The following is a 20136-nucleotide window of genomic DNA, read 5'->3' as shown; positions in this document are numbered from 1 at the left end:
CCACGTCTCCTCTATTTTATCTGGAAACGTAATAAGAATTAGAATAAAACATTATATAAAAATAGTGTCTGAAATAATACCCATTATTTCCTCCTTTAAAAAATGTTTGGTCTGCATGCTCACTACACCACTAGATGAATACCTTTAGGGGTTTCGTTTTTAAAATGGGGTCATTTCTGCGTGTTTTTTTTTTTTTTGTTCAGGCAGCTCAATGCCTCTAAATGCATGATATGGGGCCTAGAATTTATTCAATTGTGCCCTGAAAGCCAAAGGGTGCTCCCTCTCTTTTTGGCCCAGCCACACGTATAATAAGCAGATTGGGGCAACAATGGGAGTATTTTTGAAAACAGGAGAAACCGGGTGATAGATTTTGGGGTGTGTTTCTTCATTCTCATGGTCGCTTTACAAAGAAATCGGTCTTCAAACTGACACTTTTATGAAAAAAAGTGAATTTTTTTTTTTTCACCTTCTATGTATTAAATTTAGCAAAAAACTGTGGGGTCAAAATACTTACTATACCCATAGATAAATACCTTAAGGGGTCTAGTTTTCTAAATGGGGTAATTTATGGGGAGTTTCTATCGTTCTGGCAGCTCAAAGCCTCTCCAAATGTACAGTGGGGCCTAAAACATTTTCAAGCAAAATATGAGTCCTGAAAGTCTCCGGGTGCTCCCATCGTTTTGGGCCCTGCCGTGTGTCCAGGCAACGCATTAGGGCCACAATGTGGGTATTTTTGAAAACAGGAGAAACAGGGTGATAGATTTTGTGGTGTGTTTCTTCATTTTCATGTTCGCTTTACAAAGAAATCGGTCTTCAAAATGACACTTTTATGAAAAAAGTGAAATTTAATTTTTTTCACCTGCTATGTATTAAATTTAGCAAAAAACTGTGCGGTCAAAGTACTTACTATACCCCTAGATAAATACCTTAAGGGGTCTAGTTTTCTAAATGGGGTCATTTATGGGGAGTTTTTCTATCGTTCTGGCAGCTCAAAACCTCTCCAAATATACAGTGGGGCCTGAAAGCCTCCGGGTGCTCCCTCCCTTTTGGGCCCTGCCGTGTGTCCAGGCAACGCATTAGGGTCACAATAGGGGCATTTTTGAAAACAGGAGAAACAGGGTGATAGATTTTGGGGTGTGTTTCTTCATTCTCATGGTTGCTTTAAAAAGAAATCGGTCTTCAAAGTGATACTTTTATATAAAAAGTGATTTTTTTTTTTTCATTTCACCTGCTATGCATTCAATTTAGCAAAAAACTGTGGGGTCAAAATACTCACTACACCCCTAGATAAATACCTTAAAGAGGCTCTGTCACCAGATTTTGCAGCCCCTATCTGCTATTGCAGCAGATCGGCGCTGCAATGTAGATTACAGTAACGTTTTTATTTTTAAAAAACGAGCATTTTTGGCCAAGTTATGACCATTTTCGTATTTATGCAAATGAGGCTCGCAAAAGTACAACTGGGCGTGTTGAAAAGTAAAAGTACAACTGGGCGTGTATTATGTGCGTACATCGGGGTGTGTTTACTTCTTTTACTAGCTGGGCGTTGTGTATAGAAGTGTCATCCACTTCTCTTCACAACGCCCAGCTTCTGGCAGTGCAGCACTGTGATGTCACTCACAGGTCCTGCATCGTGTCGGCACCAGAGGCTACAGATGATTCTGCAGCAGCATCGGCGTTTGCAGGTAAGTCGATGTAGCTACTTACCTGCAAATGCTGATGCTGCTGCAGAATCAAGTGTAGCCTCTGGTGCCGACACGATGCAGGACCTGTGAGTGACGTCACAGTGCTGCACTGCCAGAAGCTGGGCGTTGTGAAGAGAAGTGGATGACACTTCTATACACAACGCCCAGCTAGTAATAGTAGTAAACACACCCCGATGTACGCACATAATACACGCCCAGTTACTGTAATCTACATTGCAGCGCCTATCTGCTGCAATAGCAGATAGGGGTTGCACAATCTGGTGACAGAGCCTCTTTAAGGGGTCTAGTTTTCTAAATGGCTTAGTTTATGGGGAGTTTCTATCGTTCTGGTAGTTCAAAACCTCTCCAAATGTACAGTGGGGCCTAAAACATTTTCAAGCAAAATATGAGTCCTGAAAGCCTCCGGGTGCTCCCTCCCTTTCGGGCCCTGCCGTGTGTCCAGGCAACGCATTAGGGTCACAATGGGGGCATTTTTGAAAACAGGAGAAACAGGGTGATAGATTTTGGGGTGTGTTTCTTCATTCTCATGGTCGCTTTACAAAGAAATCGGTCCTCAAATTGATACTTTTATGAAAAAAGTGAAATTTTTTTACGCCTGATTTGCATGAATTCTTACAAAAAAACTGTGGCGTCAAAATACTTACAACACCCCTTAATAAATACCTTAAGGGGTGTAGTTTTCAAAATGGGGTCACTTGCGGGGGTTTCCACCATTCTGACACCTATGAGCCTCTGAAAACCTGGCTTGGTGCAGTAAAACAAAATGTACTTCAAAATTTATAAAATTATTACTAAACTTGTAAATCTTCTAAATTGCTCAAAAATGATTATTTTTTTTTCAAAAGTGCTGCCAAAATAGAGTAAAGAGTAAATCTATATTTCATTTTAAAAATTGTACAGTATGTATTGTACATATGTGACATATTGCAGTTAAAAATAGGGGAAAATTATAATTTTTACAAAATTTCTTAAATTTTTCTATTTTTTAATTAATTTCCGCAAATCGTATCAGTCTACTTTTACCACTAACCAACAATGTCAGAATTACTTGGATATTCAAAACTTTCACAGAGTTATTCTCTGATAAATTCAGACATACCAGATTTGACAAATCTGGCTTGGTCATTAAGGTCCAAACAGGCCCGGTCATTAAGGGGTTAAACGTATCTGCTCGTAAAACAGATAGCAATACCACACAAAATAGTTACTAATTAACATTTCCCATATGTCTACTTTATGTTGCCATTGTTTTTTTGAACATCCTTTTTTTTGTTCTAGGACGTTACAAGGCTTAGAACTTTAGCAGCAATTTCTCACATTTTCAAGAAAATTTCCAAAACTTATTTTTATAGGTACCAGTTCACTTCTGAAGTGGCTTTGAGGGCCTTATATATTAGAAACCCCCATAAGTCATCCAATTTTAAAAACTGCACCCCTCAATGTTTTCAAAACAGCATTTAGAAAGTTTCTTAACCCTTTAGGTGTTTCACAGGAATTAAACCAATGTAGAGGGGAAATTGACAAATTTCTTTTTTTTGTCAGAAAATCCATTTTAATAAATTTTTTTCTGTAACACAGAAGGTTTTACCAGAAAAATGCAACTCAATATTTATTTCCCAGATACTGCAGTTTTTAGAAATATACCAAAATGTGGCCCTAGTGTGGTAATTGACTGAAACACAGGCCTCAGAAGCAAAGGAGCACCTAGAGGATTTTGGGGCCTCCTTTTTATTAGAATATATTTTATATGTCAGGTTTGAAGAGGTCTTGTGGGGCCAAAACAGTGGAAACACCCCCAAAACCACACCATTTGGCAAATTACACCGCTCAAGGAATTTATCAAGGGGTATAGTGAGCATTTTAACCCCACATGTTTTTTGCTGAATTTAGTGGAATTCGTCCATAAAAATGAAAATTAAAATAAAATAAAATAAAATAAAACTTAGAAATTATCACATTTTACAAGGAATAAAGAAGAACAATCGACCAAGATTTGTAAAGCAATTTCTCCTGATTACGGCAATACCCCATATGTGGTCTTAAACGGCTGTTTGGACACACGGCAGGGCTCAGAAGGGAAGGAGCGCTTTTTGGCTTTTGGAGCTCAAGTTTGCTGGATTAGTTTTCGGTGTCATGTCACATTTGCAAAGTCCCTGCAGGACCAAATCAGTAGCCACCCCCCCCCCCCCCAGAAGTGAGCCCATTTGGGAAACTACAGCCCTAAAGAGAATTTATCTAGGGGTATAGTGAGCATTTTGATCCCATAGGTTTTTTTTCTGAATTGAGTGTAATTAGGCCGTGAAATATTCTATTGATTTTTCTTATTTTTTTACGGCGTTCACCGTGCGCTATAAATTACATATTTTATTTATTCTGTGGGTCGATGTGATTACGGCGATACCATATGTATATGTTTTTATGTTTTACGGCGTTTGCACGATAAAATAACGGTTTTAAAAAAAAAATATTTAGTTCTTGTGTCACCATATTCTAAGAGCCACAACTTTTTTATTTTTCCATCAAGAAAGCTGTGTGAGGGCTTGTATTTTGCGAAACAAACTGTAGTTTTTATTGATACCATTTTTGGGTACATGCGACTTTTTGATCCCAATTTAATCGCATTCCATAGATGACAGACCGGATATCGCGCAGCGGGGTGCCGATATTGTTATAACAACTTAAATGCGGTGGTCGCTATTGACCCCCGCAATTAAGGGGTTAATCGGTTCGGAGCACCGATGTGATCCGATTCAAAGTTTTCCCCCAGTACTAAGGCTACTAGTAGCAGCCTGTACTGGGAGATGCCGGGCTGCGGGGAGTGCCTGTGTGCACTGTTCGGAGCACACAAAGATTAACGGGCTGCAGGCCGTTAATATATGTGGGGTGGTCAGGAAGGGGTTAATTATAGCCCTCAATGCCATTCATCAGTAAATAATAATCTATCCTTTTTTTTAAATGCTGACATAGTGTCTGCCATTACTACCTCTTGGGGTAGGACATTCCATAGTTTCACTACTATAACTGTAAAGAACCCTTTCCCATATTGATGTCTGAAACGCCTTTCTTCCGCACGCAATGAATGTCCCCTGGTTATTTGTAAAGTCATTGGAAAGAACAGATTATGTGCTAGTTCTTTGTATTGACCACACATATATTTATACATGTTACTAAGATCACCTCTAAGGCGTCTTTTTTCCAAGTTGAAAAAATGTATAATTTTTTTTTTACAAAATGTTTATTTCTGATGAAAAGTTGCATGTAGGTGTCTGTTGTTGTATTTTGCCTTCCAGACATCTGGGTGGCATTTTCACACTATGTAAAGTGTTTACTTTCAGAAAATATTTGGGAATGTAGGTATAATAGGAATAATACAATATGATTTTTTTTTTTTAAATGTATTGTTTTTTTGACAGAAGTGTGAACATTTTCCAGAAACTCTCTCATCGAAAGGTTATAAAATTGTTACTAGTATTTGCCCTTGAATATAACTTTGTTGTTTTTAACTGTAGGGAAATATGCTATGCGAGACTTGGTGCACCGTCTTCCCGGAGGAAACAACTGCAACACCTTAACTAGCAAGACTATGTCGGATGACACTGTAACTGCTATCTGCTGCACTCTACATGAAGTCATTACTAAGAATATGGAGAACGCTAAAGCCCTACGAGATGCAGGAGGTGTTGAAAAATTAGTTGCCATTTCAAAGAGCAAAGGAGACAAGTAGGCAAACTTTTGACATACTTTCTTTTCTGTATTTTTGATTTTTCTTTTCAAATTAGCTATTTCATTGTAGGTTGTACCCATACATGTACCACATTTATTCTTACCCACAATATAATTTTTGCCAGACGGATTATGACTATATTTTTGTGATATCTTAGTATTTTAGATTTAGTTTGAGGGTATGTTCACATGCAAACTCAAAAACGTCTGAAAATACGGAGCCGTTTTCAAGGGAAAACAGCTGCTGATGTTCAGATGTTTTTTAAGCCACTCATGTTTTTCGCTGCGTTTTTTGCAGCGTTTTTTACGGCCGTTTTTGGAGCTGTTTTCTATAGAGTCAATGAAAAACGGCTCCAAAAACGTCCCAAGAAGTGACCTGCACGTTTTTTGCGCTGTTTTTTTACGCGGCCAGTTTTTCAAAACGGCTTCGTAAAAAAACGGCCCATCGGAACTGAATGCCGTTTTTCCCATTGAAATCAATGGGCAGATGTTTGGAGGCGTTCTGCTTCCGATTTTTCGGCCGTTTTTCGGGTGTTTATGGCCCTAAAAACGGACGAAAATATGTCGTGTGAACATACCCTTAGGTTAATGTTAGGGAAATAGGTTAGAGCAGTTGAATTATCAGAAGGGATCTCCTATGCACCTTTCTGAGCTTTTCCATACTTACCTAGGTGCTGAAATTTTCTGGCTGTTATTTCTTTCGACAGGTGTTCATTTAGTGACAGCCTCACCGCAGTAAAGGCAAAGATCTATTTTTTTGCGACAAAACTGCTCATTACGTGAGGGTTTTGTGGTCCTGATCTGTAAGGCTAGGGCTAGACATACTGTAGAGTTTGTTTTATAGTGTGCCATAAATCATTGACCATAGAATTGCATTAGGCTAGAGTGAGTTATAGCACTACAAAAAAATCCTGTGATAAATTGCTGTCCATAGGAATGCATTTTGGTGCTTGAAAATCTCTTCAAAATCAAAGTCAAGAGATTTGCTAGCGATTTTGAAGAGATGTTCAAGCTACTCGATGCATTCCTATGGACAGCAATTTATCAAACCAGTACCACAGCAATTTTTGTAGAGATAATTATCTCTAGTCTAATGCAAAAAGTCTAGCCCCAATCTATAAGTTTCTCAGCAGATATCTGAAGCACCTCGACTGCAGGAACGGGGTTCAGAACAAAGGCACGTCTTGGCGACGTTCATATCTTTGACATATAATTGACAGTTAGGTCTCATGCACGCCAACATGTATTTTCGTCCGCAATTCATCTGCAAAAATGGCGATAAATTGCGGACCCATTCATTTCTATGGGTCCGTGCAAACGACCGTGGTTTACACGGACCGTGTGGGGGCCGCAATTGCGCACCACAAAAACTCAGGACAAGTCATTTTACGGTACGCAATTGTGGTCCGGCTCCATTGAAATAAATGCCTCATCTCTGTTTACCACCCTACTCACGCTCTACGTTCTGCCAACGACCTCAGATTAAAATCCGCCATAATCCGAACCTCCCACTCCTGTCTCCAAGATTTTTCTCGTGCTACACCAGTCCTCTAGAATGTGCTCCCCCAGACAATCAGATTAATTCCCAACTTTCACAGTTTTAGACGTGCCCTGAAAACACATCTTTTTGGATAGGCCTATAACATTCTCTAACCTAATTCCTTTCTCTGGCCCTCTTTAAATTAGAAATGAGGCCCCTTCATTTAGCAGTATCCCCCAACTCCTTGCATCCTAATGCACTTCATGTCTGTTATACACTGACATTGGCCAGTGACCGGCTCATGCAGTTTTATGTGTATTACCCTATATGTATAAAAGATGGCTGGACCATTGTACTTAAGCATTTTTCAAATTTTGTCTCTCCCTTATTTCCTCATAGATTGGAAGCTCTTGCGAGCAGGGTCCTCACTCCTCTTGTTTGAATTGTAAATTAGTTTTGTCAATATTTAATGTCTGATATTATCTGTACAATGTACCCCCTGAACTGTAAAGTGCTGCGGAATATGTTGGCGCTATATAATTAAAAATTATTATTTTTATTATTATCTTCTGTGTGCACAGTCCGTCATTGCGGATGGCCCCCAGATGACCCGGCCCGCGGCCGTCCGTGCCGTAATCACGGACCGTGCACACGGCTTCGGCTGTGTGTATGAGGCTTAAGTTGGCTGATTCAGGAGACTACTTGACCAATTAGTTTTTTTGACAGTCTCGGATAGACCATAATGGTATTGAATTCTCAGAGCAGGGTAGTTGCACTTTGGAGTCAAAAGGCCAGCTTCTATATTCAGTGCAATATTTCTTAACAGAGCACTTTCCCTGATTCAAAGAGCAGGTCTTACTATCTGCAGAAGCCACTCTATCCGGGTCATAATACAGTAGGCCCAAAGCAGAAATGAGCACATAAGTGGAGATAATTCTTGAGGATCAGGAGGTAGAGAAAATACCCACATATGGGCTATCACCAATCCAAAACATTGTTGATCGGTCCAAGAGGAACGAGGCCGAAGTTTAAAACTTTACGAAATGCAGTAAATTCCTTGAAATTTTCTTGAGAAACAATTGGGAAGGTTTAAAGAGGATCTGTCACTAGTTTAGTAATGCCCAATCTCCTAGCTAATCTAATAGGCTCTGCCACACTGATAATGCTCTTGAAAACTGTGTCCCAAAACGTTATTATTTTAAAAGTTATGAGATATTTAAGAGACTAAGGCTGGAAGGAAGGGGGATCACTTAAAATAGCCATATCTTGGGCTGTGGACAACTTGGAACAGTGAGATTCTAATCTTTCATGTGCCACCAGGATCACAGTTCTAGCTGTGAAACAAAAAGCGGTATCACCAGTTAAAGACACAGTCAGGAATGGGACCTGTATATTCATATAGTATACAGCTTCCATTCCCATTTTCAACTGGTAATATCTCTGGTATTTTCACAGCTAGAACTGCGATCCTGTTGACATATGAAAGATTAGAATCTCCTCTTTCATATGCCACCAGAACTGTTCTAGGTGGTCCACGGCCCGAGAAATGGCTATTTTAATTGATCCCCCACCTAAGTCTCTCACAGTGACGCTCACACTGAGCTAGCATTGTGTGTGAAGCAACTAATGTATTGCAGTATATTGTCATTTTGACAGGATTTTGTTAAGCCCTTCCAGAGGCAGGGTTTAACAGAGGCAGAAAGGCATACATTAGGGCCTTCATTAGGGCCACAGGCTGCCATGACAACCATCAGCACCCCGCAGGGGGTGTGAAGGGCTGTTGGAGGGGGCCACTCCCCTCTTTCTAACAGCTTTGATGCCGCAGTCACTATTGAATGCGTCATCTAAATGGTCAAACCGCCAGGAACAGAGCGATCTCTGTTCCTGACCGTTGTCAGCTGTAATACACAGCTAGCACCCGCAGCATATGGAGCAGGCTCAACAAATTAGGCCCGCTGTATACTTCTATCCCTGCACCAGGAAGTGCAGTTACGTCCAAGTGCGTGAAGGGGTTAACTTGGTTTCAGACACTGGAATCATAACGCCCTGAGCTTGTGATGGCTCTTGATGAGCCAAACTATTCATACACCAAATGTGTAAGGTACTGTACTTGATCCAGTAACAACTGGACTACAGGTTTATAAAGTATAGTTTGTAATTGAATTGAGAATTGGCTCAAGGACCGTATCCAGAGAGTTGTGGTAAATGATTCCTACTCTGAATGGTCCCCGGTTATAAGTGGTGTACCCCAGGATTCCGTGCTGGGACTACTATTATTCAACTTATTTATTAATGATATAGAGGATGGGATTAATAGCACTGTTTCTATTTTTGCAGATGACACCAAGCTATGTAATATAGTTCAGTCTATGGAAGATGTTCGTGAATTGCAAGCGGATTTAAAAAAAAGTCTTTGGGCATCCAGTTGGCAAATGAAGTTTAATGTAGATAAATGTAAAGTTATGCATTTGGGTACCAACAACCTGCATGAATCATATGTACTAGGGGGAGCTACACTGGGGGAGTCACTTGTTGAGAAGGATCTGGGGGTACTTGTAGATCAGAAACTAAATAACAGCATGCAATGTCTATCAGCTGCTTCAAAGACCAGGAAGATATTGTTGTGTATTAAAAGAGGCATGGACTCGCGGGACAGGGATGTAATATTACCACTTTACAAAGCATTAGTGAGGCCTCATCTAGAATATGCAGTTCAGTTCTGGGCTCCAGTTCATAGAAAGGATGCCCTGGAGTTGAAACAAATACAAAGCAGCGCAACAAAGCTAATAAGAGTCAATACCTATAAAGTCCAGGCCAGACAGAAAACCTGTTTCAGAAATAACATCCATATATGTCAATACTGGATATGAAATACCTATGAAGACATATATAGACAACAATACTAGGAATGTACATAACCATAGTACAAGTAAAGCACTAACCAATATCAAAAAAATATCTTTATTTGGAAAATATTGAAAACATACATAGACCATCACATACAATATAAAATCACACATAATAAAAATGTGGTAGTGGTATCAAGGAGCAAAAAATGTATCATATTATACATCCATGCAATCAAGCAGTGTATTGTCAAGATATTTGACAATGCTATACAAAAGATACCTCAAGAATTAATGGTATACTGAATATGTACACACTGAACAAAAAATGCAAATGACAGTGTCAGAGAGACTGATCCAAGGTAGAGAAATGAAATTAGGATCAAATCCATATAAAATACCAACCCATATTCTGCATGTCTGCCCCTAAATGAGTCAACCACAGACCACATCAAGACACCCCGACATACGTTTCGCCGTCCACTTTTTCAAGGGGTAATGGTGAGTGAAGAGTCCTGAGTATATATAGGAGGGAATACTATCACATACTCCAATCAAAGGACGACATTCCTGCACATACAGGTGAAGTAAATGAACACTCAAGCTCATGAGACCAGAGTACCTTATTAGTTCATCATGTGTACATGTGTATTGCCACCATGCTCGCCTCATCCCGGAATAGCAGAGAGGAACTGCATCATCAAGCGGCGCCGAGGGGAGGAGACCAGAGCGGCGCTCACGTGACACTGAAGCAATCATTGCCATGTTGGAAAAGGGCAAAATTGCCCAGAATATAGTATTGATGCCGTACTAGCACGATCACATACCTAGAAGATCATGTTGGTGAATCTCATGTGCATACGTATGGTCGCCATGTTCACATCACCCTGGAATGGCAGAGAGGCATTGTGTCATCAAGCGGTGCCAGGGGGAGGAGACCAGAGCGACACACATGCAACACATGAACTACGTGGCCATATTAAGAAAGGGCAAACTTGCCAGGAGTATTATACTCGGCCAGAATGTAAATAACACGCTGCCTGATCCTGTCGTCCCAAAGTACCAGGGATACGGACGTAAACAGTAGGTGAGTGCCTGTATCACCAAAATATCAGGCTAATAAACTAAAAAGAGACATGGAGAATCTAAGTTATGAGGAAAGATTAAAAGAATTAAAGCTATTTAGCTTTGTAAAAAGGCGACTAAGGGGCGACATGATTAACTTATATAAATATATTAATGGCACATACAAAAAATATGGTGAAATCCTGTTCCATGTAAAACCCCCTCAAAAAACAAGGGGGCACTCCCTCTGTCTGGAGAAAAAAGGTTCAACCTGCAGAGGCGACAAGCCTTCTTTACTATGAGAACTGTGAATCTATGGAATAGTCTACCGCAGGACCGCAGGAGCTGGTCACAGCAGGGACAGTAGATGGCTTTAAAAAAGGCTTAGATAATTTCCTAGAACAAAAAAAATATGTGTAGAAACTTTTCCCTTCCCTTTTCCCAACCCTTGGTTGAACTTGATGGATATGTGTCTTTTTTCAACCGTACTAACTATTTAACTGTAACTGCACTTGCTCCATGGTATGGTCAGTTATACTGTTATGGCCAGTTTCCTATGTTACCCAGAGAGAGAACCAACCAGGTGGCACTATTTAACCTATTGCACCCCCTTTTCCCACAAGTTCTGTTAAGGTCGGGATACTCTGTTGACCCCAAGACATTGGAGCCTCAAGCTATCCTGGTGGTTACATACAGTGAAGGAAATATGTATTTGATCCCTTGCTGATTTTGTAAGTTTGCCCACTGTCAAAGACATGAACAGTCTAGAATTTTTAGGCTAGGTTAATTTTACCAGTGAGAGATAGATTATGTAAAAAAAAAAAAACACATTGTCAAAATTATATATATTTATTTGCATTGTGCACAGAGAAATAAGTATTTGATCCCTTTGGCAAACAAGACTTAATACTTGGTGGCAAAACCCTTGTTGGCAAGCACAGCAGTCAGGCGTTTTTAGTAGTTGATGATGAGGTTTGCACACATGTTAGATGGAATTTTGGCCCACTCCTCTTTGCAGATCATCTGTAAATCATTAAGATTTCGAGGCTGTCGCTTGGCAACTCGGATCTTCAGCTCCCTCCATAAGGTTTCGATGGGATTAAGGTCTGGAGACTGGCTAGGCCACTCCATGACCTTAATGTGCTTCTTTTTGAGCCACTCCTTTGTTGCCTTGGCTGTATGTTTTGGGTAATTGTCGTGCTGGAAGACCCAGCCACGAGCCATTTTTAATGTCCTGGTGGAGGGAAGGAGGTTGTCACTCAGGATTTGACGGTACATGGCTCCATCCATTCTCCCATTGATGGGCTGCAGTAGTCCTGTGCCCTTAGCAGAGAAACACCCCCAAAACATAATGTTTCCACCTCCATGCTTGACAGTGGGGACGGTGTTCTTTGGGTCATAGGCAGCATTTCTCTTCCTCCAAAAACGGCGAGTTGAGTTAATGCCAAACAGCTCAATTTTAGTCTCATCTGACCACAGCACCTTCTCCCAATCACTCTCAGAATCATCCAGATGTTCATTTGCAAACTTCAGATGGGCCTGTACATGTGCCTTCTTGAGCAGGGGGACCTTGCGGACACTGCAGGATTTTAATCCATTACGGCGTAATGTGTTACCAATGGTTTTCTTGGTGACTGTGGTCCCAGCTGCCTTGAGATCATTAACAAGTTCCCCCCGTGTAGTTTTCGGCTGAGCTCTCACCTTCCTCAGGATCAAGGATACCACACGAGGTGAGATTTTGCATGGAGCCCCAGATCAATGTCGATTGACAGTCATTTTGTATGTCTTCCATTTTCTTACTATTGCACCAACAGTTGTCCCCTTCTCACCCAGCATCTTACTTATGGTTTTGTAGCCCATTCCAGCCTTGTGCAGGTCTATGATCTTGTCCCTGACATCCTTAGAAAGCTCTTTGGTCTTGCCCATGTTGTAGAGGTTAGAGTCAGACTGATTAATTGAGTCTGTGGACAGGAGTCTTTTATACAGGTCACCATGTAAGACAGCTGTCTTTAATGCAGGCACCAAGTTGATTTGGAGCGTGTAACTGGTCTGGAGGAGGCTGAACTCTTAATGGTTGGTAGGAGATCAAATACTTATTTCTCTGTGCACAATGCAAATAAATATATATAATTTTGACAATGTGATTTTCTTTTTTTTTTTTTTTATATAATCTATCTCTCACTGGTAAAATTAACCTAGCCTAAAAATTCTAGACTGTTCATGACTTTGACAGTGGGCAAACTTACAAAATCAGCAAGGGATCAAATACTTATTTCCTCCACTGTAGTTGATAAGGTTGAAAAAAAGACTCTCGTCAATCAAGTCCAACCTACAATCAAACCGTGTTAATCCAGGGGAAGGCAAAATTCCCATGAGGTTGATGCCAAACGCCACACCAGGGGAAAAATTCTTCCCAGACTCCAAACATGGAAATCACAATAAATCCCCGGATCATTGCTCCATCTCCAGAATCTAGTACTCATAACCTGTGATTTTATATTTTTCAAGAAAGGCATTAAGGCCCTTCTTGAACTTGAAGGAATGAAATAATCAACCATCACAACATGCTGTGGAAGAGAGTTCCATAGTCTCACTGCTCTTGCAGTAAAGAATCCCCATCTGTGATGGTGGTGAAACCTTTTTTCCTCCATGCCACTGTAACATCCGTGGTCGCTGACCACGAACTCCTTCCATCCAGTCGACGCCCTTCTCTCCAGAGATATCTGCACATACTGCCGTCCTGTTCCACAGTAACCACCAGGGTGCGCTCGCGAGCTCAGTCCAGACTTAAGAAGCCAAAGCGCACGCAGGTGGGAGATTGAGCTGATTGCTTCCAGAGCACCCTGTTCTATAAGAAGGGCTGTGTCCCTCCCTGCAATGCCTGAGCGTTGTTTGTCGTATACCAAAGTTTGTCTATGCAAATGGTCTCCTAGTGTTTTCCAGTTCCCAGTGTTCCCCGTACCTATATCCTGTGCTATCCTGGTCAAGTGCCGTGCTGTGATGTAGTCGTGCTGTGCTGTATTCCACACCTGTCCTGCTACTCAACGCCTGACGTCTACCTGCTGCCTAGTCCCAGCCGAGCCTGCCTTGCTACTGTTCGAGCTGCGACAGGTACACTATACAAACTATAGACTGTGACCTGCGCCCTGTTGGCTAGCTGCCATACCGTCAAGGCGGTACGGCCCAGTGTGTCCACAAACCCAACGTGACCGTACGCTCAGGCCATGGACCCCGCTGGTCGATCCAAGACCAAGATGACGTTGCAAGAGATGCGGACGGATATTCTAGACCTCCGGTCTAGACAGGACCAACTCCTCCAGGCCTTGAACAACAACGCAGGAGAGACAACACAGATGCACTTCGCGACTCTGTCTATATTGCGGCCTCGGAGGCCATCTTGTGTGTCTGTGTCCCCAAAAGCCCCAAAGCCTAGTTTTGGTAGGAGAGACAACCTTGGGTAAAGAAGAACTTCCGTCTAAATTATCCATCCCATGACCATAGTGTCCGGCGAGGGAACGCATCGGGTCTCTACTAATTTCATTCGTAGAGACCTGGTGGATCGTCTCCAATTGCCCACTACCCCTCTGGAGAGGCCATTGGTGGTTGCATCTGTGAATGGACTACCTCTGCCAGACCCAGTTATTGCTGTGACCAATCCGCTGAGGCTCCAAGTTGGAGCTCTCCACTCCGAACTCCTCTCGTTCTTTGTCTTGTCCAAAGCCGTTAACCCCGTGCTGCTGTGCCTGCACGCCCCTAACACTACATGCCCCAGTCCTGGACTAGAACTCTGGAGAGGTTCTCCAGTGGGGCCCCGAGTGTCACAACCGTTGTCTGATACAGATTCGTTCGGCTCAGCCTCCTCTGTCTCAGTCATTGGGAGGATTACCTGGTCCATTATGCTGCATTTTCGGACGTCTTCAGCAAGAGGGAGACGGAGACGCTGCCCCCACACCGGGCGTATGACTGTCCTATCGAGCTGATTCCTGGTGCATCCCTTCCCCGGGTTCTTCTTCGTCAAGAAAAGGGATGGTTCCCTGCGTCCTTGTATCGACTACCGGGGTCTCAACTAGATTACGGTGAAAAATAAGTATCCGTTGCCATTAATCTCAGAACTGTTTGATTGTATACGTGGTGCCAAGATTTTTTCCAAACTAGACCTGCGTGGGGCTTACAACCTAATCCGGATTCGCCGGGGTGACGAATGGAAGACTGCATGTAACATCCGTGACAGACATTATGAATATCTAGTAATGCCCTTCGGCCTTTGTAATGCTCCCACGGTCTTCCAGGAGTTCGTTAATGACATCTCCTGTGACCTCCTCTATGTTTGTGTTGTAGTCTATCTTGATGGCATTTAGATTTTTTTCTCCAGATCCTATGAATCATCAGAGACGTGTCCGTCAAGTTTTGCTGCGGTTAAGGGAGAATCGTCTGTATGCCAAGTTGGAGAAGTGCGTGTTTGAGAAAGATGCTCTACCTTTCCTGGGCTACATTGTCTCAATTTGAGGTTTCGAGATGGATCCTGAAAAGGTAAAGTCCGTCCTGGAATGGCCACGCCCTCAAGGCTTGAGGGCCATACAGCGCTTTCTGGGATTCGCCAATTTTTACAGTTCATCCCAAACTTCTCTTCACTGACTTCTCCTATCTCTAACCTCACCAAGAAGGGCATGAACGCCAAGGTGTGGACTCCTGAGGCAGAGTCCTCATTCAAATGCCTGAAGAGTGCCTTTACCATCATCCAGATGTTTCTCTACAGTTCTCGTTGGAGGTGGACGTCTCCTCTGTCGGTGCTGGTGCACTCCTCTTCCAGAGAGGTTCCAAGGGCAAGTCAATGGTATGTGAATATTTCTCTACGCTCTTCTCTTTCGCAGAACACAACTACTCGATTGGGGATCGGGAGTTACTGGCCATCAAATTGGCTATGGAGGAGTGGAGACATCTACTAGAGGGCGCAGCTCGTCCCATCCTAATTTATACGGACCACAAGAATTTCCCCTATCTCCAGACGGCGCAATGGCTGAATCCTCGTCAGGCCAGGTGGTGCTGTTCTTTACCAGGTTCGAGTTTGAGCTCCATTATCGCCCGGCTGACAAGAATGTGAGGGCCGATGCCTTGTCCAGATCTTTTGAGATAGAGGACACCATGGAAATTCCACAGAATATTATTGACCCGTCTTGCATTGTCTGTCAACCCCCTGCAAGTTGGGGACATTCCTCCAGGGAGGACCTTTGTGCGCCTGGCTGACAGAAGGAGAATCCTCCGCTGGGGACACTGCTCTAGACTGGCAGGTCGCGCGGGGACCCGTAAAACCCGAAATCTGATTGTCCGTCATTTCTGGTGGACCACGCTGTCCAAAGACATTACGGACTTTGTTTATTCCTGCTCAGTGTGTGCAGCTAACAAGGTCGCTCACTCCAAACCTGCTGGTCTGCTCCAGCCATTGCCTGTGCCCGATGCTCCCTGGCAGCATATAGCTATGGACTTTGTTACGGACCTGCCTCCCTCTGCGGGATGCAGTACTGTCTGGGTGGTGGTGGACCAATTTTCGAAGATGGCCCACTTCGTTCCGCTGACCGGTCTTCCGTCTGCTCCTCAACTGGCCAAACTTTTCATCCAACACATCTTCCGCCTGCACGGCTTGCCGCGGCATATCGTGTCTGATCGGGGGGTTCAGTTCACCTCGAAGTTCTGGAGAGCCCTCTGCGGACTCCTCGATGTGAATTTGAACTTTTCCTCAGCCTACCATCCTCAGTCCAATGGTCAGGTCGAGAGGATTGATCAGATCTTGGAGAACTACCTACGCCACTTCATCTCAAAGCAGCATGATGACTGGGTGCAGCTGCTTCCGTGGGCTGAGTTCTCATATAATAATCACACCAACGAGTCCACAAGGAATACACCGTTCTTCATTGTCTAAGGCCAACACCCATGAATTCCCCTCCCGGTGCTCGATACGTCCGATGTAGCAGCGGCTGACTTCCTGCAGATCTGGCAGCAGACTCGATCCTCCATCCTACTGGCAGTCGACCGCATTAAACGGAAGGCTGACACAAGGAGAAGAGTACCTCCTCAATTTCTCCCTGACACGAAGGTTTGGATGTCCTCTAGGAATATCCGACTAAGGGTGCCATCATACAAATTTGCTCCTAGGTTCTTCGGACCCCTCGAGATCCTACAGCAGATCAACCCCGTCACCTACAAGCTTTGGCTGCCTCCTACCCTCAAGATCCCCAACTCCTTCGATGTCTCACTCCTGAAGCCGGTGGTTCTGAACAGCTATACCAAGACTCCTAGCCCTGTGGTTGCCTACAGCGGTCCTTCAGACACCTTTGAGGTTAAGGAGATCCTGGACACTAAAAAAGTAAGAGGAAGAATCTTTTATTTAGTAGATTGGAAGGGGTTTGGTCCAGAAGAGAGGTCCTGGGAGCCAGAAGAGAATCTCAATGTTCCTACCCTCATTAAGAGGTTTCTTGTTCTGGTCCCAAGAGGAGGGGGCGTAGGAGGGGGGATACTGTAACGTCCATGGTTGCTGACCACAAACTCCTTCCATCCAGTCGACGCCCTTCTCTTCTGAGATGTCTGCACATACTGCCGTCCTGTTCCACTGTGACCACCAGGGTGCGCTCGCGAGCTCAGTCCAGACTTAAGAAGCCAAAGTGCACGCAGGTGGGAGATTGAGCTGATTGCTCCCAGAGCACCCTGAGCTATAAGAAGGGCTGTGCCCCTCCCTGCAATGCCTGAGCGTTGTTTGTCTATGCAAATGGTCTCCTAGTGTTTTCCAGTTCCCATTGTTCCCCGTACCTGTATCCCATGCTACCCTGGTCAAGTGCCGTGCTGTGCTGTAGTTGTGCTGTGCTGTATTCCACGCCTGTCCTGCTGCTCCACGCCTGACGTCTACCTGCTGCCTAGTCCCAGCCGAGCCTGCGTTGCTACTGTCCGAGCTGCCACAGGTACTCTATACGAACTATAGACTGTGACCTGCGCGATTTTAGCCAGCTGCCATACTGTCAAGGCGGTATGGCCCAGTGGGCCCACAAACCCAACATGACAGCCTCCTTGTCATTGTTTACAGGCCTACGTGTAAAAAGATTATTAGAGAGATTTCTGTACTCTCCAATTATATATTTGTGCATTGTAATTTGATCACCCCTAAGTCGCCTTTTTGTAAACTGAATAGCCCCAAGTTTGATAACCTTTCTTGGTACTTTAATCCACCCATTCCCTTAATTACCTTGGTTGCCGTTCTTTGCACCCATTCTAGTTCAGCCATGTCCTTTTTATATACAGGTGCGCAAAATTTTACACAATAGTGAATGTGTGATCTGACTAGTGATTTGTATAGAGGCAAAACTATGTTCTTGTTATGAGCATCTATGCCTCTTTTGATGCATCCCATGATTTTATTTGCCTTGACAGCAGCAGACACACAGACGAAGCTTTGTATGCCCAAAATATCCTTCTCTGCTTATTGATAAAATGCAATTACAATAATATCTTTCAAAAGGGGAGTAGGCTTGAACTTAGCATATTGTTTACAATGAGCCGTTGGCTCTATCTCAGTCAATTATATACAATAGGGAGTTGGTCGTGCTGAGCCAATCACAAGCATAAAAGGCCTTTTACATGTAAGACTACAATTTCCCATAACATGCAATGTCACCACGACTGATGGGTCATAATGACCCCCACACCTGCCATTCCTTATAACTAAAATGGAAAAAAAAGAGATAGATCCGGATAGATTTAGATAGATTTTTTGTCTTTATATTACGGAGAACGCATTTAAAATCACCAATGTCTATGTGGTAGACTACAAACGACACCGCGAATATATACCAGATTATAACTAAAATGGTAAACAAACTGCATTTCTAGACGGTATGGGGCGGCAGAGTCAAAAGAGAATTTTCATTTTCACGGCCTATTTCCACTAAATTCAGCAAAAAAACAGTGGGATCAACATGCTCACTATGCCCCTTGATAAATTCCTTGAGGGCTGTAGTTTCCCAAATGGGGTCACTTTTGGGGTGTTTCCACTGTTTTGGTTCCTCAGGGGCTTTGCAAATGCTACATGGCACCCGAAAACCATTCCAGCAAAACTTGAGTTTCAAGAGCCAAATGGTGCTCCTTCCCTTCTGAGCTCTGCCGTGTGTCCAACTAGCAGTTTATAACCCCATATGGGGTATTGCCGTCATCAGGAGAAATTGCTTTTCAAATGTTGAGGTGTATTTTCTCCTTTATGCCTTGTAAAAATTGATAATTTCTACGTTTTATTGGAAAAAATTTAGATTTTTATTTTCACAGTCTAATTCCACTAAATTCAGCAAAAAACCAGTGGGGTCAAAATTCTTACTATATCCCTTGAGGGGTTTAGTTTGCCACATGTTGTCTTTCTGTGGCTGTTTCCACTGTTTTGGCCCCTCAAACCGGTCATGGTGCCTAAAATATTTTCTAAAACAAGGGAGGCCCCAAAATCCACTAGGTGCTCCATTGATTCTGAGTCCTGTGTTTCAGTCTCGTAGCACACTAGGGCCACATGTGGGATATTTTTAAAAACTGCAGAATCTTGGCAATAAATATTGAGTTGCGTTTCTCTGGTAAAACCTTCTGTGTTACAGAAAAAAAAATGGATTAAAATGGATTTTATTAAAAAAAAATGACATTTGTAAATTTCACCTCCACATTACTTTAATTCCTGTGAAACACCTAAAGGGCCAATAAACTTTCTAAATGCTGTTTTGAATACTTTGAGGGGTGCAGTTTTTAAAATAGGGTGACTTATGAGGGGTTTCCAATATATAAGGACTCAAAGCCACTTAAGAACTGAACTAGTCACCCAAAAAAATGGTTTTGGAAATTTTCTTTAAAATGTGAGAAATTGCTGCTAAAGTTCTTTTTTTTATGCTCTTTTTATTGAATTTACATTTTCAGACAAACAATTACAATACACATGACATAAAAATGTCTTTACCCATACTTAAATCATTTAGTATAATTTACACAACAATACAAACAAAAAAAACAACACATATTTTTACAAAAATACATAGATATGTTATTGCTCTATATTATACCTTTGTTCCCAGGCCACCTAGCTTGCCCATTTCTTATGTAAATCTTTCACTTGAAAAACATGATTTCCTTTGAGAGTCATCTCATAACAATGATAGTGGTCGACTCTATTTATAACGCTATGGAGCACTGGCAGAGTTTGTGATTTCCATTTTGAGGCCACGTCTAATCTTGCTGCAGACATAATTATCTTTGTTACCCATCTAAATAGGCCAGGAGTAATTTCATCAGAAAGGTCTAACAG

At 42.6% G+C, this 20136-nt stretch overlaps 1 protein-coding gene across 4 annotated transcripts in view; it reads left to right on the top strand.

Annotated features, from left to right (window-relative positions):
* CTNND2 (catenin delta 2) overlaps positions 1 to 20136 on the top strand; it is a 794124-nt gene that overhangs the window by 645175 nt on the left and 128813 nt on the right. For all 4 annotated transcript variants that reach the window (XM_075826901.1, XM_075826902.1, XM_075826899.1 and 1 more), the window contains exon 17: positions 5216 to 5426. In XM_075826901.1, the coding sequence (XP_075683016.1) occupies positions 5216 to 5426 (211 nt within the window). The remainder of the gene's footprint in view (positions 1 to 5215; positions 5427 to 20136) is intronic.

Source organism: Rhinoderma darwinii, chromosome 5 (assembly GCF_050947455.1).
Source record: "Rhinoderma darwinii isolate aRhiDar2 chromosome 5, aRhiDar2.hap1, whole genome shotgun sequence".
NCBI classification, from domain to species: Eukaryota; Metazoa; Chordata; class Amphibia; order Anura; family Rhinodermatidae; genus Rhinoderma; species Rhinoderma darwinii.
This window is presented reverse-complemented; position numbering and strand designations above follow the sequence as displayed.